This window comes from Vulpes lagopus, chromosome 4, assembly GCF_018345385.1.
Source record: "Vulpes lagopus strain Blue_001 chromosome 4, ASM1834538v1, whole genome shotgun sequence".
Classification (NCBI taxonomy): domain Eukaryota; kingdom Metazoa; phylum Chordata; class Mammalia; order Carnivora; family Canidae; genus Vulpes; species Vulpes lagopus.
In genome coordinates this window covers 57,106,077-57,130,366 of record NC_054827.1, presented here as the reverse complement: position 1 = coordinate 57,130,366, position 24,290 = coordinate 57,106,077, and the positions used below count along the sequence as shown (strand labels likewise).

At 37.5% G+C, this 24,290-nt stretch overlaps 1 protein-coding gene across 1 annotated transcript in view; it reads right to left on the bottom strand.

Annotated features, from left to right (window-relative positions):
- CNTNAP2 (contactin associated protein 2) overlaps positions 1 to 24,290 on the bottom strand; it is a 1,951,553-nt gene that overhangs the window by 826,876 nt on the left and 1,100,387 nt on the right. The window contains exon 10 of the mRNA XM_041753355.1: positions 2,176 to 2,347. Within this exon, the coding sequence (XP_041609289.1) occupies positions 2,176 to 2,347 (172 nt within the window). The remainder of the gene's footprint in view (positions 1 to 2,175; positions 2,348 to 24,290) is intronic.

The following is a 24,290-nucleotide window of genomic DNA, read 5'->3' as shown; positions in this document are numbered from 1 at the left end:
AGATGGGCTGGGAATGTATCCTTACAGTTTTCTGGTGGGTCACTGTTATATGAGGACAAGCTAAAACCCCTACTCTCACAGGGAAAAACAGAAGATTAAGGGGGAGTCATCAATGAGCTCCTCGATGGCTGGAATAAGATGAATACAGTCCCAAATCATATATACAAAAATACAACACTTCACAGAGTAAGATTTTGAACTGGAAACATTTTAGGTGAATAAAGAAACTTGCTCTTTCACATATTGGTAATTAATATACATAAGCTTATGTCATATACATAAGGTAATTAATAATATACATGATCATTTTGCAATACATATAATTATCAATTCACTATGTTATACACCTGAAGCTAATATAGTGTTACATGTCAATTATACACCAATTTAGGAAAAAATAAGTCATTACCTTCTAAAAATAGAGCAAGCAGAAAATAGGTTCCCTAATAGACTTAAGAATCATGTGATGTGTCAGAGGTGACTACTTTCCCATAACTACTCTTCTGGGTTATCATTCTGGAGGATATAAAAGACGTATAGGACACTTGGCAGTGTCGACAATGAGACTGATCGTTATGGAAAAAAAATGCTTTGTATATTCCTGTATCTGCCAAAAACTGAAATCTGTATTCCCCGTTCTTCATCTTTTCTTGCATTGTTCTTCTCATCAGAAATGATATTTGTCATTCTTTTCATTTACAAACATCCTATTCATTCTTTTGGGGCCAATTTAGTGCCTACTCTCTCCATGGAAGTATAATATTAAAGTCTCAATGTCTTACTCGTAGTTCTTTGCTAGCAAACAATTTAAATATAATGTCCAGGATACATGCTGTTCGAAGTGAAATAGCAACATCACCATAAAAATCTAGCCTGTTTACAAAAGCCGAATGAATTAACTTGGGTGTTATTGACAGAAATCGTTGTATCATTAAAGCTACTGATATGGAAAATGGACAAGGTACTAAAATTACTCAATATGCTGTATACCTATTACTAAGAAGGAAAATCTTCCTGTATGGAAAACAATTAATAGAATTTTATAGAGAAATATCAAATATCAGAAATATAATCTTAAAACATTCATCTCTCAGTTTTTCTGATTATTGCTACCCCTTGCTTTAGGCAGAAATAATACCTATTGCATTAATGCTGGTTCAAAAATTAGGAAGATATTTCCATTAAAATTGTTCACTGTTTTGTTTAAATATAAATTGTTTAGGCCAACAGGATGAGTATTTACAAACATGTAATAGAAATGAGAACTATGCTAGGTTATCAGGTCTTATTATAAACATATCAGGCTTTAAAAAAGTCACATTCTATAGCCACTATTTGAGCTGTCATTTACCATTCACATGGATACAATTTTATTGAGATTATATAGAAGCAGACTAACTGCATTATAGATGATTTTATATATTTTTAAGATTTATTATATGTCTTTGAATGACTTTCCTAAGGATCTCTTCTTAAATGAAATATGGTGGTTAGAGAATGAAGGTCTGCACTTTGTTGGGGGCAGACTGGGACTTCTGAAGCTTTCATCTTCCCAAATATAAAATTAATACAATTATTCTTCAGCATAAGATAGCCTTCTCATAAAAGATTTGAATACAGTTTAGAAAGTCACCTAAATTCACCAGGTTAGATTCAACACAAAGTTAGCTATAGTTCACTTATGGATGAGATATCTCAAAAGGTTTTTTTATGGTGGAATGAAAGGGACTTTTTAGAAGTATATCAAGGTTAGTGTAAGTAATGATGTCATAATACTTCATGTAAGAGTTGTATCTTTCTGCTCTGTGAAAAGTCAACTAAGTTTCTATAAAAAAAAGTTCCTCCTTAGATTTGCAAAAATGAATACAGATTAGATTTTGCAATATTTCAGCATATATATTTTGTAAGCAGACTCAATTACATTAAATATTCTGCTTCAGTAAATTCCCATACTGCCTGCCAATATTTTTAAAAGTGTATTTTCCTTCAGCCGAGGGCTCCAGAGGGGACAATATGCTGAGGATGAGTCGTGACCAAGACAAGGAGATAAGGGACATTTCTGCTTCTGAGTGTAGGAAGCAAAATGTAAAATAGACCAAGTTCCTTCATAACTCAGCCATTGCTTGCAAAATTACAAAGTGGGGACAATTTGAGGTCGGATGAACGACTGCGTACCTGTCAATGATGGCACACATGTCGATGCTGACATTTGCAAAACTGCCCGGCCTCCTCTGAGCCACTTCGTATAAATTCACCAGTTGGTCGTCCACTTGGATGAGCTGCATGCATCCTTGGAATGAAGGCTGAAGGACGGAGTGACTGGAGTTATTCATCTGGTTCAGAAAACCTGTGAGAGAAGAAGTGGAATGTTATATTCTGTGTACGGTGTGCCCCACTAATTCCTCCAGGTGGTTTCCCTCACCACAGCCATCCTGTCTCGTTGATCCTTGTTGACGTTGTACTCAATGTAAAAGAATGGAATCTTTTGAGAAAGCATATTATTTCAGGAGGAAGAAGGCAGGGCTGAACCCAGGCCAATGTTTGTCTCTGGGGGGCCACCATGCCTCCTATTTTATCTGTGGCATTTTCTTTCTCACTTTGCACATCTCCCTGTTCCTCTGCTCTTATAGACTCACTGCTACAGTTCCTCACCTGATTCTCTCTTCAGAGATTAAAACATAAAACTTCAGACCTATCCCAATTATCCCACCACCTTTCTTTTATGCCTTCAATATTTACTTCTATTTTCTTGGTTCCCTACAGGCCTGTTCTTCAGATGTCAAGAAGCTAAACTATTATCGATTATGATGGATTTTTCTTATGGATTGTCTAACTCAACGCAAAGAGATATTTGCATTACAAATGATTTCTCAATTTATAAAATCCAAAGAAACATTATAAAGAAAAAAAAATTAGGAAGAAGGCTCAGCCACCCTCCTCTGAATATCCATCTTATATAGCTAATAGGGTATAGGGAGCATAAATGAAAAAGGCAATAAATACTAGTGGTTCTATTAAGGGACGGAATATATACATATGAAGTTTAAAATCAAACATTAAAAATTTTACCACAACTTTAAAACAGCAACACCAGTCAATTACCTACATTATACCATTTTAATAGAAAAAGGCATAATTCTTACTATGTGTATTAAATTTGTAAGCCACAGGAAAAACTATTTTTTTATCCCATTAAGTATCTCCAGAAAAATCTCAAAAAAGCGTTTACTTCTTATATTGTTCCTCACACCAAGTTTACCTACTAGAGCAAATCTGAACTGTACTAATTTGTCTGCTTAGAATTCTGAAGTTATTATAACATATTCATTTCAGTCTAATACTGTAGCTATAGAAAAATTTATACAGAATGGGTTGTGATCAAGATGTGTCATTAAGTGGATAAAAATAAATTTCCAAGAGAAAACTTTTCTGAAAAATTGACCATGAAGTAATTTTTGTAGATGTCCTTTTGGATTAGTAATAATAAATTAGGACAATAGAAACCTTCTTTCTTCCATTACTAATGGGGTATGGTATGTAAAGTCTAGTAATTATCATTTGAATTCCCTTTAAGAGTTAATTACAGAGCCATGTATCATTTTCCATCAACACACTACTATTTAAAAACAAGGTTCTATTTAAATCAATTTCTTGACTTAAAAAAAATATATATATATATCAGACTCTACATCCAATGTCAAACATATGGCATATACATTTTTTCCCTAAGTCACATTTTTTTTTTGTCATTTTCATTAAGTTCGACTCCTCAGAAAACTGCTGATCTTAGATAAGTGGCCCATTTAGAGTAGTTGTATGCATACATATGATTTTCAATCTGTTTAATCAAGATAAAATTGAATGAAATATAATGTCTAAACTTAGAAGAGAGAAAACATCCAGCTGTAACTTTATTGACTACTCTTAACAAGACAATCATTTGGTTCTGTTTTTTGAGTACTTGGGAGTCTCTAAATATCCACACTAGCTTTGAAATATTTCAAAATGTGTAGGTCTGTTTGTGAGAATAAGACCTCTGAAACAAAGCAGCTGCGTAACACAGATTACTATGAATTGGACATAATTAAGTTCATAAAACAAGACTTCATCAGTCACTCATAACAATGTTCTATTTAGCCCTGATAAATTCTGGAGTTTGAAATTGTCAAGTGCCTTCACTTTTCTACATGGAATACATTCTAGGAGAAGATAATTATAAGACAAACTACTACATATCCATTAAAAATTTGGTGGTTTTTTTTTCCTTTCCTTGCATTATCTTTAATATCTCCAAGAGGAAGCCCATTAATCCTTGCCCCCCGGTATTCACACCCTTTCATAGTCTTTTTCTACAATGAATTAGTGCTGACTCTGGTCGGTGGAAAACTATTAAGTGGTGGCTGTGTGTGACTTCTGATGCCAGTATCCGGTTTGGTCTCTGACTGCTAACTGATCATTTCATGAGCAATCATGGAAAAGCCCACGAGAGATAATAAATCATGGTTTCCAGCTATTAAACTTTGGGGTGATTTTTTATGCAATAATGAGTACCTAGTAATAAATTTAGTATGGGAGGGGAATTGCAACAAAACCTAAAAATGTGGCAGTAACCTAGGGATTGGTATGCACAAGTAAGTGGGAGAGGCCTTGAAAGGAGTGTGAGCAGAAGCCTGATGGCTCTTGAGGAGGTCGTCAGTAATGGCTTACAGGAAAGTGAAGAATGAATGTGATTAGAAATGAGAGAAAACTGGAGCCTGGTTATGCTGCAGCAGGAAGTTTAATAACACCATGATAATATGGGAAGGAAAAATAATATTTAATGCATTAGGTAACCTAGCTAAAGACATTTCAGGCACAAAATTCTGAACATCTATCTATAGGAAAAAGAAGAGAGAAAGACTAAAGGAAAACCATTAAATCCAAAGACAGCAGGACTTGGTGGATTTGAAAATAAAGTATTATTTTCTCAGTTCTAGGCTCTCCAGATGGTAAAAATGCTAAAATTGAGGTCACTTTCAGGCAAAGATCAACTAGCAGTAAAACATAATGTAAAGCTAGCAATGAGGTGTGACTGTGATATCCATCTTAAGACTTCCAAAATGTATTAGGTGGTGCCTCAAAGAAGCATTCATTCAGACTAGAGAACTGCTAGACATCTTATTGGTATGTCTTACAGATTCACTGAGTTAAGCAACAGGGGTTCTAATAATGTTAAGGGCATTCTTCCCTTAGCATGTCAGCGGAAGTCCAATGTAAAACACCCTTATCTACATCAGATTCTGGATGTGGCTTTTGCTTAATGGAATAAACCACAATAACATTCATAGGAAACCCACAAATTATACAACAGTCATGATTCTGGGAACACGACCATCCTGGACTAAAAAGGAGACAGAGATGGTACAGAAGGAAGCTACATCTTTAGGCTCTAAACTTCTACAGGCAGGAACTATGCAGCTATAGGCACAGCCTACTTTTTACATAAAAATGAAGCATTGGTCAGAGTGATAGAACTGTAACCAGAGGGCAGAGCCAAGATCCATGAAGAAACACTTCCAAGAAATATTAGGGGTGAGTCCTAATCCAGGAATCACCAACATGTACCTGATTGGAGTTTAGAACCACTATGGGCCAGTTACTTCTGTGTACCTCTTATTTCTCCCTTTTGAACCAGAAAGTCTAAAGTGGTTACTCTATGCCTATCTGATCATCATATGTTGGATGTGTGGTGGTACACAATTCGTTCACAGGTCTTCAGACAAGAAGCTGTATCTAAGCAACTTCCTTTGTTCTTAGACTTTCCTAGGAACTTCGGGTTGGTATGAACTTGACTCAGATGATGAGTTGCTGGATTCTGAGCAGATCATTTAATGGAATGAAGCTGTAAGGGGTCTTGGGAGGAAGTAGGGTACTTTTTCATGTGGGGAGAGACATGAATCTTTGTGTCTCAGAGGACAAACTATGGTAACCAATCTCCAAGACAGCCATAAATCTCCTCCTGCTATTCATACCATGTGGTTCCCTCCCACACTGAATCAGTGCTGACCTGTGCAACAGAACATTGCATAAGTGACAGTGTGTCTGTGACTTCCAGGACTTAGTAATGAAAGGCGTTAAAGGCTTTACTTTGGTCTCTGGGATCCCTGGTCTGAGAAGCCAGCCCCTATGCCATGAAGAAGCTCAAACAGCCTAATGGAGAGGCACTCAAGTAGAAACGAAAGAAGACCTAACCCTGAGCAGCAACTCACTAGCCACATGAGTAAGCAATCTTGAATGGAGCTTTTAATCCTAGTCAAGGCTTCAGATGACAGAGGCTGCAGGAAACATAAAACTGCAACCTCATAAGAACCTCAAGCTAGAACTTCCCAGCCAAGTTGCTTCTGAATTACTGGCCCACAAATAAGGACGAGAGAATAAGGTCTTACTGTGCTAGAGACACTAAACTTTGAGGTAGTTTTTATGCAGCAGTCAAGAACATATTATTTGTTTTCTGCATTTGTTCCCTTTCTGTACAGATATAATTTTGGTAAAAATACTAGTGTATTAGTGCCTGTGATACTTGCAGTGACCACTCTATAGTTCAAGAATTAACCTACTTAGTAGATTAATAGCAGGACTCTTTGGAGATACAAATTTGCAGCTGGGATTCTGAGGGTCAGAAATGAAATAGATATAAAATGGATAGAGAGTTAAACTTAATTGAAATTTGCCACATTAATAGGAAGATTATATAGAATGAAGAGATTAGCTTTTGTTTGTTTTGGCATAGAACTTTAAATATCTATGAATTTGGAATAAAAAAATGCAATGTGTACACATGGGTTGTTCCCCGGCTCCGTGACCTGGCAGGGTGACACCCACGCTAATCATCACCTTGCAGCTTGCACTGCCTCTCACTACCAGCGAAATGAGAAACTTACCCTCTTTGCAGGGTCCTTATAATTGTGTAACCTAACTGGCACTTTTGAGATTTCTGTTTCAAGACTTCGCACATGAAAGCGTCACATCTGATTTGAAGTCCACTCAGTATTTTATTATTCTTGCTGACAAAAAACCTTAAAATTTTAATTCAGAAATACATTAGTGAAAAACATGCTGATACTTGCTTTGGCATCAAAACACCAATCTAAGCAGTTGTAAGTCATAATGTGAACCTGATGGGACAGAGAAAGCAAACAACAGGCAATAGGTTTGAAACTGCATATGGCTAAAGCCACAAAGTATATGAGATTTCTCAATTTATACTTATTTTAAAGTTGGGAAGTTTGGGGTGAGAGAGGCTGGTGGGATGAGGTAAGGATGCTAAAAAACACATTTAGATATTCCTTCCAATATAATCTAATATGACTATGCAAAATGTCTACTTATCTCTACTGGTTACCCAGCAATTCACCAAGGTGAGGGCTGGAATCCCAGCCAGCAGGGGTTAGAGCAGCTGAGTGTGAGCTCTGTGGTCGCTGGTGCCTGCACAGCAAGAGCAGGGAGGCAGCATATCCACCCAGCATGGCTGGAAGAGTGACTACAATATAGGCTGAACGAGCAAGTAAATACATATATTGAGGAGAGTGGGAGCCAGGTTCTCACTGTCAGTAAAGGAGGGTACAAGGGAAAAGTGTAAAATCTTGAGTGGATCTTGTGGGTTTGGGATTGAAATTTTATCTATCCAATCCAACCAAGGGGGGCCCTTGTGGTTTTCAGTTTTATACAGCTAGTTACAGAAACAAATCTAGCTGCAATTGTGTATGTGCACAATATACAGATGGTTCCTACCATTCACTGAAGGTGGTCTGGGAGCAGGGTTACCCCCAGAAGCAGTAAGTGCTCCTATAGTTCAGATCTTAGTTTCTCTACTGAACAAAACCAGGACATCTTGGAGAAATGGCTGACTCCAGGGGGTCAGGAAAGTACAATGGGAGCCTGGAACATTCTACTGCACCCGAAAGTAAAAAAAAAAAAATGTGCTCAGAATGGCTAAAATCAGAAAGACAAGAGATAATAGGTGCTGGTGAGAATGTGGAGAAAAAGGAACCCTAGTGCACTGTTGGTAGGAATGTAAACTGGTGCAGCCACTGTAGGAAACAGTATGGAGGTTCCTCATATAATCAGATCCAGTAATTCCACTACTGGGTATTTACCCCTCCCCCACCCAAACAAAACAAAACAAAAACACGGATTCAAAAAAGATCTAGGCACCCCTATTTTTACTGCAGCTTTACTTACAATAGGTAACATATGGAAGCAACCTGAGTGCCCATTAATAGATGGATGGATAAAGAAGATGTACATAAGAAGCATATATATATATGTATATATATATATTATATTACTCGGTCATCAAAAAGAATGAAATCTTGCTATTTGCAAAGACATGGATGGAGCTAGAGAGTATTATGTTAAGTGAAAAGTCAGTCAGAGAAAGATAAATATCACATGATTCCACTGATATGTGGAATTTAAGAAACAAAAACAAATGAACACTAGGGAGAAACCAAGAAATAGACTCTCAACTAGAAAGAACAAACTGAGACTTACTGGAGGGGAGGTGAGCAGGATGGTGGATGAAACAGATGGTGGAGATTAAAGAGAACACTTGTGATGAGCACATATGCAAGTGTGGAATCACCGTATTGTATACCTGACACTGATATTACACTGTATGTTAACTGGAATTTAAATAAAAATTTGGAAAAAGAAAAAAAAATTAGAGAAAGGAAAATAATTCATTTTATTTTTTATTTAAGATTTTAGTGGGGGGGTGGGCAGAGGAGAGGGAGAAAGAGAATCTTAAGACTCCAAGCCCAACACTGAGAGCACTGAGTCAGATATGGAGCTTGATCTTACAACCCCGAGATCACAACTTGAGCTGAAATCAAGAGTCAGATGCTTAACTGGAGCCACCCAGGTGCCCCAATACATTAATTATCTTAAAAAAGTGAGATCTTGCCATTAAAAAAAAAAAAGATTATTTATTTATTTATTTATTTATTTATTTATTTATTTAACAGCAAGAGAGAGAGAGAGAGAGAGAGAGAGAGACAGAGAGAGAGAGAACAAGCAATGGGGAGGAGCAGAGGCAGAGGGAGAAGCAGACTCTCCACCAAGCAGAGAGCCTGATGGGGGGGTGGGCTGGATCCCAGGACCCTGCAATCATGACCTGAGCTGAAGGCAGATGCTTAATGGACTGAGCCTCCCAGGTGCCTTGAGATCTTGCCATTTGTGACAACATGGATGGACGTGGAAGGTATTATGCTAAGTGAAGTAAGTTAGAGAAAGATGAAAATAATATAATTTCACTTATATACAGAAATTAGCAAACAAAACAAATGAACAAACAGAAAAGCAGAAACGACCCATAAGTGCAGAATACAAATCGATGGTTGCCAGAGGCGAAGGGTGTGGGAGGATGGGCAAAGTGGGTGAAGGGGAGTAGGAGGAAAGGCTTCCAGTTTTGAAATTAACCAGTCACAGGGATGAAAGGGAATAATATAGCTTTGTATGATGACAAATGGTAACTACACCTGTAGTGAGCACAGCATAAGGTACACTTGTCAAAATCTTGCACACCTGAAACTAATGTAACATTGTGTGTCAACTATATTAAAGAAGAAGAAGAAGAAGAAGAAGAAGAAGAAGAAGAAGAAGAAGAAGAAAAAGAAGAAGAAGGAGGAGGAGGAGGAGGAGGAGGAGGAGGAGGAGGAGGAGGAGGAGGAGGAGGAGAAGGAGAAGGAGAAGGAGGGGAAGGGGAAGGGGAAGGGGAAGGGGAAGGGGAAGGGGAAGGGGAAGGGGAAGGGGAAGGGGAAGGGAAGGAGAAGGAGAAGGAGAAGGAGAAGGAGAAGAAGAAGAAGAAGAAGAAGAAGAAGAAGAAGAAGAAGAAGAAGAAGAAGAAACCCTCAAAGAATGATGGGGCCCATGTCAGGATGACACAGGAGCCAGCCTGATGTACATTTCCATTACTCAAGTCTAGACAATTGGAGCACCAAATAAATAGTTTGAGCATTAAAACATATTATGAGTATCGAAAGAAGGAAGGAAGAGAGGGAAGGATAAATTTATATGTCATATTTCAATGAAAAAAAAACAGGAATCCATGAGTCCACCCACAAAAACATGAGTAAATAAATGGAGAGGGCCCGAATCTGTTTCTATAGCACAATGCTAACGACTAAATATATATAAATATATAAATATATATTATAAATATATTATAAATATATTATAAGTATATATTATATATTATATTATATATTTTATATATTATATATTTTTTATATATTTTATATATTTTATATAATATATATTATATATTATATTTTATATATTTATATATAAATATCCAGTATATATATATATATGACTGGAATTGGAAGTCACCATTTGGCAACCATCACAATAGTAATTAAATCAGACAACAACTATCAATTGATACTCCAACGAGTGACTGAAAGATGAGGAACAAACAAAGTGTCTAAGTGGGTCCCTAAAAACATATTAATTTATTTCAAAGGGAACAGCTGTCATTTGACAGCAGGGAACAGGAGAGACATCTTTGTAATCAAGTGATCCGAGGTATCACCACCAGTCAAGGGACAGAGAACGCGCTTGGCCCCTGATAAGAAGCAATGAGCAGTGCACAGCACCACCTGGTGGTCCTCCTGCCCAAAGCGCACAAGGTAGGTGCTGTCCTGAGGAAACAGACCCAAATAAAGGTCTTCAGGAGTGACCAGGCTGTGGAAGCCTAGAAACAGTGGAGGATCGGATTCCTATTGATGACACTGCGGAGGCAGGAACACAGACATGACGGGTGACCCCAGCTGGGGCCTTTCTGCTACGTGGGACATTACTGGATGGGGTAATGTAAGGAGGTGTAAGTTATATCGGTGCCTTTTGTACTTTTCTTGGAATTTTATTTTTCAACTTTTAAATTGTCTGAAAATAAAAACTTTTTAATAAACTTATGTTCCGGAGGCTGGGCCAGATGGCGGAGGAGTGGGGTTCCTAAGTCACTTGTCCCCACCAGCTCACCTAGATAACTTGCAAACCAGCCTGAACACCTACAAATTTGACCTGGGATTTAAAGAGAGGACAGCTGGAAGGCTACAGAGAGAAGGGCTTTGGCTTCTAACAAGGTAGGGAGATGGAGAATAAATAAATAAGAAAGAATCCATTGGGAGAGGGGCCCCCGCGAGGAACTGAGCTAAGGCGGCAGTGAGAGCCCTCGGGACAGGAAAGTGCAGCCCCGGAGATGCAGGAACTTTAAAAATCCACCCCGGATTCTTCCCAGATGTAAAGGTGCTTAGCAGGGAGCTCGGGCAGGATCCCAGGAGGGGCAGTGGAGCCCCCAGGTTCCCGGGGTCACTAGCAGAGGAGGTGCACCTAGGGGAGAGTGCACCACACCCTGCGGCTGAGCTCCCTAAGGGGCTGGAGCAGGGCCTGGGAGCAGCTCGGGCAGTGCAGGCCCCAGAGCCCAGGGCGCCGGGGGACACAGCCCAGGATCCGGCCTCCCCGCGGGACAGGCGGAGGCCGGGAGGGCCCAGGACAGCAGGGATGCTCCTGCCTCCAGGAGGCCCCGAGCTGGGCGGATCAGTGCCCCCCGCCCCTGGAGCATCCAGGCCCCTGCGGACTGGGAGCTGCGGTAGTTACTGCAGGAGCTGACTCCAGCGCTGGACAGGTGGCGGCCACCAGTGTGGTTGTCCCTCCTGGTGTCACCCTGTGCCTGGGACTGAGCAGGGGCCCCACAGTATAAACAGCTCCCACTGAGCTGTGCACACACCTGAGAATCAGCACAGCAGGCCCCTCCCCCAGAAGACCAGCTGGAAGGACAGGGGAAGAGCAAGTTCTGGACCAAGCAGTGCTGGAAGCTTCAGGACCAAGAGGAAATCGAGGGAATATAATATATAGAACAAGAGGGTCCCCCCCCCCCCACTTTTTTTTAATTTTTCTTCTTTTTTCCATTGTAACTCATTTTTATATCAGACTAAAAATTTCCAATATGTTTTCTCTTTTCCCACCTTAACTACAATATTTTACCACCTCTTCATTTTTAAGTTTCTTCCTATTTAATGTTCATATTTCTACAATTACATGCCTTAGATATTTTTCCCACTTCTAGATTCCCTTCAACATATTCATTTTAAGTTTGGGAGATACACGAGATACGGATTTTCATTTCTCTGCCTCATTTTCTTCTACAGTGGTAGGAGTTAATACCTTCTAAAATATGACCAGCTACACCCAAGTGGTATGCCATGCTGGTTCATTCTGTGAGATTATATTCTCTCTTCCTTCCCATTCTGCCCCCCTCTTTTATCTTGTTTATGTTTTGGTGGTCAATGTTGGGGCTTTCAACAGGTATTGCTTGTTTATGTAAATTTGGTACTGAGCATTTTCTAACATACAGAGCTTAATACACTCAGAACCAAGAGGATCACCCTCTAGGACCCCTCAGGGAGACTACATTCTCCCTCCACTACAACTTTTTTCACTACAACCATCCTCAGTCCCCCTGCCCTTTTTAGATCTTCTTCCTGTTTTTTTTTTCTTTTTTCTTCTTCCTTGGGGTTTTTGGCCTTTTATATTTTACTACTTTGTTTTAAATTTTGTTTTTCACTTTAGTGGTCCTTTTGTTTTATTTTTTTCTGATCTTTTTCATTTTCTGGTCTCTGACCTCATCAGAATCTTCTAGGGATGGGTTTACTTAGGTTGTAGTTGATATTCTTGAATCAGCCCACTCATACAGCCACTCTGCACTGAACAGAATGACTAGAAAAAGAATTCACAACAAAATAAAGAATCAGAAACAGTACTCTCTGCCACAGAGTTACAGACTGTGGATTTCAACTCCATGTTAGAAAGCCAATTCAGAAGCACAATTATAAAGCTACCTGTGGCTCTAGAAAAAAGCATAAAGGGCTCTAGAGACTTTGTTACTGCAGAATTGAGATCTAATCAGGCCAAAATTAAAAATAAATTAATTGAGATGAAATCCAAACTGGATGTCCTAATGATGAGGAATAATGAGGTGGAAGAAAGACTGAGTGACATAGAAGACAAGTTGATGGTAAGGAAGGAAGCTGAGGAACAAAGAGAAAAATAATTAAGAGACCATGAAGAAAGACTAAGGGAAATAAATGATAGTCTGAGAAGGAAGAATCTATGTATAATTGGGGTTACATAAGATGCTGAGAGGGAGAGAGGGCCACAAAGTGTATTTGAACAAATCATAGCTGAGAACTTCCCTAATTTGGAGAGGGAAACAGGCATTCAGATCTAGGAGATAGAGGGGTCCCCCCCGCAACAATCACTAAAAACCATTCAACACCTCAGCATTTAATAGTGAAACTTGCAAATTCCGAAGAGAAAATTCTTAAAACAGCAAGAGACAAGAGATTCTTAACCTATGTGGGGAGAAATATCAGATGAACAGCAGACCTCTCCACAGAGTCCTGGAAGGCCAGAAAGGGCTGGCATGGCATATACAGGGTCCTAAATGAGAAGAACCTGCAGCCAAGAATACTTTATCCAACAAGGCCCTCATTCAGAATAGAAGGAGAGATAAAGAACTTCCAAAATAGGCAGAAACTTAAAGAATATGTGACCACTAAACTGGCTCTGCAAGAAATATTAAGGGGGACTCTGTAAAGGAAAGAGGACACCCAAATAAATAACCCACAAAACAGGAGTGAATTAGTGACACAAAATTCATATCTTTCAATAGTTACTCTGATTGTGAATGGGCCAAATGATCCCATCAAAAGACCTAGGATATCAAACTGGATAAAAAAAAGCAAGACCCATCTATTTGCTGTCTACAAGAGACTCATTTGAGACCTAGGGACACCTCTGGCTTGAAAATGAAAGGGGGGATAACCATTTACCATTCAAATGGTCTTCAAAAGAAAGCTGAGGTAGAAATCTTTATATCACATAAATTAAAGTTTCTCCCAGAGAAGAGGGATGATGTAAGAGATGAAGAGGGACACTGTATCATACTTAAAGGGTCTATACAACAAGAAGACCTAACAATCATGAATATTTATGCTCCTAATGTGGGAGCTGCTAAGTATATCAATCAATAACCAAAGTGAAGACATACTTAGATAATAATACACTAATACTGGGAGACTTCAACACTGTGCTTTCTGTAAATGACATATCTTCTAAGCAGAACATCTCCAGAAAAACAAGAGCTTTAAATGATACACTGGACCAGATGGATTTCACAGATATTTACAGAAGTTTCCATCCAAAAGCAACTGAATACACATTATTCTCAAGTGCACATGGAACTTTCTCAAGAATAGATCACATACTGGGTCACAAATCAGGTGTCCACTGAAACCAAAAGATTGGGATTGTCCCCTGCATATTTTCAGACCACAGTGCTTTGAAACTAGAACTCAATCACAAGAAGAAATTTGGATGAAACCCAAACACATGGAGGTTAAAGAGCATCCTACTAAAAGATGAATGGATCAACCAGAAAATTAGAGATTTAAAAAGATTCATGGAAACTAATGATAATGAAGATACAACCCTTCAAATTCTTTGGGATACAGCAAAAGCAGTCCTAAGAGGAAATACATCACAATACAAGCCACCCTCAAAAAATTGGAAAAACTCAAATACACAAGCTAACCTTGATCCTAAAAGAATTGGAGAAAGAACAGCAATTAAAACCTACACACACACAAAAAAAAACCTACACCAGGCAAAAGAAGGGAGATAACAAAGATTTGAGTAGAACTCAATGAAACAGAGATCAGAAGAACTGTAGAACAGATGAACAGAACTAGGAGCTGGTATTTGTAAAGAATTAATAAGATAGGTAAATCACAAGCCAGCCTTATTAAAAAGTAAAAATACTCAAATTAATAAAATCATGAATGAAAAAGGAGAGATCACAACCAATACCAAGGAAATACAAAGGATTTTAAAAACGTATTATGAGCAGCTATATGTCAACAAATTAGGCAATCTAGAAGAAATGGATGCATTTCTGGAAAATCACAAATTACCAAAACCTGGAACAGAAAGAAATAGAAAACCTGAGCAGGCCAATAGCCAGCGAGGAAATTGAAGCAGTCATCAAAAAACTTCCAATACACAAAAGTTCAGGGCCAGATGGCTTCTCAGGGGAATTCTATCAAACGTTTAAAGAAGAAACAATACCTATTCTACTAAAGCTGTTCTGCAGGATAGAAAGGGATGGAGTACTTCCAAACTCGTTTTTGAGGCCAGCATCACCTTGATTCCAAAACCAGACAAAGACCCCACCAGAAAAGATAATTATTGACCAATATCCCTGATGAACATGGATGCAAAAAATCTTAACAGGATACTAGCCAATAGGATCCAACAGCATATTAAGAAGATTATTCACCGTGACCAAATGGGATTTATCCCCGGATGCAAGCATGATCCAACAGTCGTAAAACAATCAATGTGATAGATCACATCAACAAGATAAAAAACAAGAACCATATGATCCTCTCAATAGATGCAGAGAAGGCATTTGACAAAATACAGCATCCATTCCTGATCAAAATTCTTCAGAGTGTAGGGATAGAGGGAACATTCCTCAGTATCTTAAAAGTCATCTATGAAAAGCCCACAGCAAATATAATTCTCAATGGGGAGACAATGGGAGCCTTACCCTAAGATCAGGAACATGACAGGGATGTCCACTCTCACCACTGCTATTCAACATAGTCCTAGAAGTCCTAGCCTCAGCAATCAGGCAAAAAAAAAAAAAAAAAAAAAGACATAAAAGGCATTAAATTGCCAAAGAAGTAGTCAAACTCTCTTTGCAGATGATATGATACTGTACATAGAAAACCCAAAAGACTCCACCTAGAGATTCCTAGAACCCATACAGCAATTTGACTGTGTGGAAGGATACAAAATCAATGTCCAGAAATCAGTGGCATTTCTATACACTAACAATAAGACTGAAGAAAGAGAAATAAGGGGGTCAAGCCCATTTACAATTGCACCCAAAAGCATAAGATACCTAGGAATAAACTTAACCAAAGTGATAAAGGATCTATACCCTAAAACCTACAGAACACTTCTGAAAAAAATTGAGGAAGACATAAAGAGATCGTAAAACATCCCATGCCCATGGATTAGAAGAATTAATATTGTGAAAATGTCTATGCTACCCAGGGCAATTTACACAATCAATGCAATCCCTATCAAATTACCATGGACTTTCTTCAGAGAGTTAGAACAAATTATCTTCAGATTTGTGTGGAATCAGAAAAGACTCCGAATGGCCAGGGCAATATTGGAAAAGAAAACCAGAGCCGGGGACATCACAATGCCAGATTTCAGGTTGTACTACAAAGCTGTGGTCATCAAGACAGTGTGGTACTGGCACAAAAGCAGACACATAGATCAATGGAACAGAATAGAGAGCCCAGAAATGGGCCCTCAACTCTATAATCAACTAATATTCAACAAAGCAGGAAAGACTATCCACTGGAAAAAGGACAGTCTCTTCAATAAATGGTGCTGGGATAACCGGACAGCCATGTGCAGAAGAATGAAAGTAGACCATTCTCTTACACCATACACAAAGATAAACTCAAAATGAATGAAAGATCTAAATGTGAGACAAGAATTCATCAAAATCCTAGAGGAGAACACAGGCAACACCCTTTTTGAACTTGGCCACAGCAACCTCTTGCAAGAAACAGCTATAAAGGCATAGGAAACAAAAGCCAAAATGAACTTTCAGGACTTAATCAGGATAAAAAGCTTCTGCACAGCAAACGAGACAGTCAACAAAACTAAAAGACAACCTACAGAATGGGAGAAGAGATTTGCAAATGACTTATCAGATAAAGGGCTAGTATCCAAGATCTATAAAGAACTTATTAAACTCAACACCAAAGAAACCAACAATCCAATCATGAAATGGGCAAAAGACATGAACAGAAATCTCACAGAGGAAGACATAGACATGGCCAACAAGCACATGAGAACATGCTCCGCATCACTTGCCATCAGGGAAATACAAATCAAAACCACAATGAGATCCCACCTCACACCGGTGAGAATGGGGAAAATTAACAAGGCAGGAAGCCACAAATGTTGGAGAGGATGTGGAGAAAGGGGAACCCTCCTGCACTGTGGGTGGGAATGTGAACTGGTGCAGCCACTCTGGAAAACTGTGTGGAGGTTCCTCAAAGAGTTAAAAATAGATCTGCCGTATGACCCAGCAATTGAACTACTGGGGATTTACCCCAAAGATACAGATGCAGTGAAAGACCGAGACACCTGCACTCCAATGTTTATGGCAGCAATGTCCACAATAGCCAAACTGTGGAAGGAGCCTCGGTGTCCATCGAAAGATGATGGATAAAGACAATGTGGTCTATATATACAATGGAATATTCCTCAGCCATTAGAAAGTATGAATACCCACCATTTGCCTCGACATGGATGGAACCGGAGGGTATTATACTGAGTGAAGTAAGTCAACCAGAGAAGGACAATCATCATATGGTTTTACTCATATGGAGAATATAAGAAATAGTGAAAAGGATCATAAGGGAAAGGAGGGAAAATGAGTGGGAAAAATTAGAAAGGGTGATAAAACAGGAAGCACTCCTAACTCTGGGAAATAAATAAAGAGTAGTAGGAGGGGGGTGGGCAGGGGAATGAGGTAACTGGGTGACGGGCACTGAGGAGGGCACTTGATGGGATGAGCACTGGGTGTCATATTATATGTTGGCAAATCGAACTTCATTAAAAAAAAGGAAAAGAAAATCTGTTTCAAAAATAGATTTTGAAAAAAACTCATGTTCTATGTCACACAAAATGGTGGTTTATGCTAAAAACACTGCCATTCAAGAAACTTATTTTAGATGGGAGTATCTCCCAGTAAAATGAAATTATCTTGTCTCCATTTACCCACACCCTGCTATATACCACTTTAATCTGCATTCAATGCCTAGAGATTGTTACTGAGACTGTTCTTCCTAATGTCAGAGATGATTTTCACATAATTAAAGGAGATTCTTTTGTCTTTAGCTACATCTCTTGGGGGGGGGTCTGACACTCGATCCTCATATATTGATATTCTGTGTTATCAAATCAGGAAGAGATCTGTGGTCTTAAAAGATGGAATGTTCTGACTCCTGCTTCCCACTCCCACTCCCACTTTAGGACGTACCTGTCTCAGGTAGAACTGTAAGAGTTCCTAAACCCTACAAATATGAGGACACATGAAACCAACCACTCAGGATGCTTCTCAAGATTGAAAGCTTAAAACAATATGAATTAAACCATTAAAAAAAGGCATAAGAAAATTCTACAAAAGTATGATTTTCCCTTTATATTTTAAGTAAATTTATCACATCTAGAACAGTTCAAACCACTTTTGTGTGCTTAAGATGGCTGTCCTTGCTCACAATGCTTCAGTTTCTCTCTTCTTGAGTCTGTGCCTCAGGAAAAACAAGCCCTTTCTGCCTCAAAGTTTCTTCTTCCTTGCATTTTTCATGGCTGACTTATTCTCATGATTCAGGTCAGCTCACATGTCACCTTTTGAGAAGGATCTTCCAAGACCAATCTATTTAAAATTATTCTATTAATTTCCTCATTCTAGTTCTTCAGCTACTTGCTTCTTCTCATAGATGTTGTCAAAATTTCTAATTATCTGGATTGGTTTATTTAAAATGTTTACCTCCTTAAGATTTTGTGTGTGCGTTTCTCCTCTTTCAGTGTATTAGTTTTGTGATATCAGTAATATTGACTTGTTTCTCTATGAATTTATTTAAAAAACATGTTTGTTGAGAAGGACCCACATGCCACAAAGTTCACCACCTTACTTATCTTAGAATCTATGGGAAATGTTCAAGGTATAAGGTGTCTGTTATAAAGTTTGGAAACAAGTTATGGTTTAATAGATTGAAGATATTCTTTACAACATAATATATATCAGTCTCCAGACTCTGCATTTGTTAAGTGAATGGATGTTTGGATTTTCATTCTGGAAGGAGAGGATGCTTAACTTTGCCTCTTCACGTCCTTTGGGTCTCTGCTGCAGGAGTTCGTTGGCCACCAGTTAGATAACACTCCTTCCTCTTAGCTCTCAATCCATTTTCCTTCATAACACTTACTGCCATGTGATGTGTTGTATCAGTGTTTACAGGTGTTTACTGTTATTAGAATGTAAATGCCACGAGACTGTGAATCCTTCTAGAGCTCAATGATTTTCTATTGGAGGAGCAAATGGACAATGAAGGATTGTGAGCAAGAAACTGACTCGATCATTTTGTGTCATGTTATTCTCTGCTTGAAAGAAGGATGGGCTGGCAGAGAGGAAACCTGAAGTAGGGGTTGTCTTATAAAAAAAGACACCAGAGAAGTTCCAAATCCTTAACTAGAATATGTCAATACAGCTAGAGGAAATAGATGAAAGATATTTCACAGGAAGATAGGACAGAACTGGCTTAGGCACTGGAAATGGGGACTACACTAAGACAGTGACAGCTAGAAGGATCCTTAGATTTCTGGCTGAGCAACTAGATGAATGGTTTTGACTCACCCAATGGAGGAGACACACATGGTCTTTAGGGGATAGGATGAAAGGAGACAGGGGGAAAGCATAGTGGGTGGGTTTTGACAAGCTCAAAGCCAAACTTCTCAAGTCTGAAGTAGCTGGGGGAATATCTGAGATAAAATGTTCAATCTCCAGGTTAATATTAATGTCTACATATCAGGGGAGAGATCAGAGTTTGAAAAAGATTTGGGAGTAATTATGCACTGGAGGTGGAAGAAACTGCCTGAAGAAATTGCATAATGCACTGAGCAAGGAAACCTAAAGTTGGACTCTAGAAATCATCTCTACCAGGGGTGGGATCAGAAAAATAAGCCAGTGAAGAAAAATAAGAAAGAGGTAAAAGAAAAATCATGAAGAAATAATATCAACCAAGTGAAGGAATGGTCATCATCATCACTGGTGAGTATGAAGGATCACAGAATTGACTGAAATAAAGACTGAGAGTTTGATTTGGGTTTACCATTTAGGTCAGTGAGAAATATGGGAGAAATATCAAGGGGGATGTGGATAAAAAAAACTGCTGTGTTTAAGGAGATCATAAGAAATGCACAAGCACAGAGACTAGTGATTCTAGCTTTATTATAAAATAGTGGAATGCTAGTGAAAGGCTAACTTCTTTGGAGACAGTTTTTTTTTTTTTAGCTAATTTTCATTATGCAAATTATTTAATATAATCTGTTGGCTTTTTCAAATTTAGTATGCTATTTATATTTATTACATGTCAGTATGCTTTCTGGTTTTTATAATGGATGAGTAGAAGATACTCTAGGGATTTTGATTCTATCACTTTTTGACCTTGGATAAATTAATTAAATGCTCTGTTCCCTGTTTCTTTATTTATAAAATAGAGAAAATTATAAAACTCTAGTACAGGAAGTTGTGAATAATTAATTAGAACATACACATGAGTAAGTGCCTAGAAAATTATGGTACATATTATATATTAGAGATCTAGACATTATCATCCTCATCCTCATCATTTTTATTATTCCAAATGGTTTAAATTATTTCAATCCTTTTTTTACTTATTAAAGACCCCAAACCATATTATTTTTGTTCTCAAGGATATCAAAATCTCATCAGGAAGATAAGTTCAGAAACAATAATATACTTGTGCTAAACAATATTACTATCTATCCATATGAGTACATAAAATGAAAATATCTGAAGAATTTGAGAAGCAATTTCTTCTTGAGTAATTCCTTCCTTGGCTAACATTGTCCAGGGTTTCCTTTGTACTTACTAGCAATCTCCTTTCAATCTCCTTTTCTGATTTCTTGTCTTCTACCTGCTGAATAAATATAGGAGTCTTTCGAAATTTGTGCTGGGCTAGGTCTGTTTTCTTGGAAGTCTCTGCATAAAAATGGTCCTCTCCAAAAAAATAAGCAGGAGACCTCAATGTACATTTTTCCAAAGAAAACATACACATGGCCAACAGACACATGAAAAGATGCTCAACATCACTAATCATGAGGGAAATGCAAATCAAAACCATGATGAGGTACCACCTTCTACTTGTCAGAATGGCTACAATTAAAGGACAAGAAATAACAGATGTTGGCAAAGACATGGAGGAAAAGGAACCCTTGTACACTGCTGGTGGGAATGCAAACTGGTGCAGCCAGTGTGGAAATCAGAATGGAGAGTCTTCAAAAAGTTAAAAATAGAAATACCATATGATCCATTAATTCCACTATGGGATGTTTACCCAAAGAAAACAAAACACCAATTCAAAAATATATAGTCTCCCCTATGTTTACTGTAGGATTATTTACAATAACCATCATATGGAAGCAACCCAATGTCCATCAATAGATGAATGGATTAAGAAGATGTGGCAAACACACACACACACACACACACACACACACCCTGGAATGGAGTATTACTCAGCCATAAAAAATAATGAAATCTTGCCATCTGCAACAACATGGATGCTAAGTGAAATAAGACAGAAAGAGACAAATACAATAGATTTCACTATGAGTATTTATTTTTTAAAATGCATTTACTAGTTTGATTTGATTAAAATTAATTTGATATAATTTATTAGACCACTTAGGTAGCTAGAATAATTCTAAATATGTACAGTTTAGAATATTTAAAACCTTATAAAAGCCTTAGTATATTATAAACCTTAGTATAAACCTTATGTATATTATAAACATTAATATACTATAAAAACTTGATATTTATAAACAACTCATTGCCTTAGGTGAATCAATCATCTCTAAATAAAATTATCTGTGGATCTTCACTCCTATCATAATCTAATAATCATTAGGTATGTTAACTGTGTTTATCACACAATTAGCTTAAATCTAAAAGATACTGGACATATTTATGACTGTCTTTTAAAAGTATTGGAAAAAATTATAACACTATAGACAATAAAAGGAAACCAGAAAAGCAGACTAGATCTCTTGACAAATTGGGATAGTTATCAATTTGCAAAACAAATTGTACAATACAATTTCAAAAGCCATAGTTGCCCAGGGGCAACCATGAAGAGGAGATCAGAACTACGAAACTGAATAATTTGACTCTTTTACGTCTTTTTAAAAATGTTAAGTGGTCTTTTAAAACTTAGTTGTGTATTCATACACATCAAGCGTGCAAAATACAAAATAAAAGACTTATATTTGATAAGCTTAATTTCTTCTGACCATAGCCTGCCAGTGTATCTAATACATAGAACAGATACATTCATACTTTCACAAAATAAAAAGTATTGTTTTGATTCTTCTTCATAAGTACATGCAGTTTGTTATTTGCTATGCAATAATGCAGTATTTTGTAAAATACAATCTTAGTGGTCAGGAGTGTAGGCTGCAGAATAGCAGAACTGGTGGGAACCTTAGCCTTGCTCTATATGAGTTATGTAGTTATATGTCCTTGACTAAGTCACATATCCTATTCTTATTTATTATTTTTAATAAAAATGTTTATAATTAATGTAATGTATATTAAACATGAGGTTTAATATACATACACACAGTGACATGATTACTACAGTTAAGCTAATTAACATATCCACTCCTCAAATAGTTACCATTTTTTGTGTGTGGTGAGAATACCTGAAATCTATTCTCTTAACAAATTTGCAGTATACAATATGATAAACTATAGTCATTATGTTGTACCTTAGACTTCTAGATTTATTCGTCCTATACTGCAACTTTGCATCATTTGACCAACATCCTCCTATTTCTCCTGGTTCCTTGCTGCCTGGCTTAACTTCTTATTCAGTTTCTTCATTTGAAAGACAGTTCTCTGTTTATGGAAAAAAGTAGTAACAATTCCCTGTTTCTGTAGTTTTTGTGAACATTAAATGCTATACAAAAAGCATGTAGCACAGTTACAGACGGTAGGTACTCAATAATGGCATCTCTATCGTTATCATTAGGAGCCCGTCATTTGCACAGCTCTGATAAAATGACATGGTTAATTTCTCACATTTAAATATATTTTGATATTTTGGGAAGATCTGGTTTTTACTTGAGAGAATTAGAAATTAGTTCCTTATCACTCTCATAAATATTCCCATTTTGAAAGCCTGCATATTTTTTAATACTTTGAAGGAGAAAGACTTTGCCTTTTAAAAATTATTATTATTACATGTGAAAAAGAAAAAAATATAAACACAAACTACTGTCACAATTATCTGCATTAAGATGATATGGATAATCCAAAGTACTATGAAATCTAACACAATTTCTTTTTTTTTTTAAGATTTGTTTATTTATTTGAGAAAGAGTACAAGAGAGCCTAAGTGGGCATGAGTTGTGGGGAGGGGCAGAGGAAGAGGGGGAGAGAGAGTCCAGGCAGACTCCTTGCTGAGCACAGAGACTGACTCAGGCTCCATCTCACAACCCCGAGATCATGACCTGAGCCCAAACTATGGAGCCAACCAAGCACCCCAGACACGAGTTCTATTGGCTTTGAAATCCCTCTACATATGATGATATTTGATATTTTAGAAATTAACTTCAAATCAACACAAAGCCAGATTGTGAGGATCTATTGAAGGAGTTGCTGTGAAATTGGGTAGGCAAGAAATGCTTTACTTGTAAGACAGGCTCTTGCCTTTATCACTTAACAACACTCTTCTGCCTTTAGTTTCTTTTTGTTTGTTTATTTCTTTTTGTTTGTCTTGACTTTGATGTTGAGAAGGATGCTTGGATCAAAATAGAAGCCCCTGACCCAATCTTCTTCCCCCTCCTTCTCTTCTTTGTTGTTACAATTTTTGCTGTTCCTGTTGATGACGTTATTACTCTTGAAGTGCTCTTTTGAGACTTTCTAGTGTTCTGTGGTCAGTATAAAGATTATGCTTTTCTTCTGTTTTCTTTAAGACTGTTTCCGTGTTCATCAACAAAATATGAAGTCAGTTTGAAGGCGAAATACTTTGAGAATGCTTCAAATTTCACCAACCCTATATTCTCCAATATTTTTCCCAAAATGCTGACATTTATTCTGAGTTTCTAAAAATGACTCACTGAATATGAAAACATTTGTAAAATTTTTACTATATCTCTATTTTTGTCACAACAAAATACCTATTATGAGATGATTTATTTAATAATATTTCACATTCAATAATATTTGCAGAATGATATAGAAATAACCTCTAGAGAATTCCATTTCCTATGATATGGCAATGTGAGAAAGTGAAACTTTTCCAGTTCAAAACACCTGGAAATGCTAGGTAAAACCTAACACATAC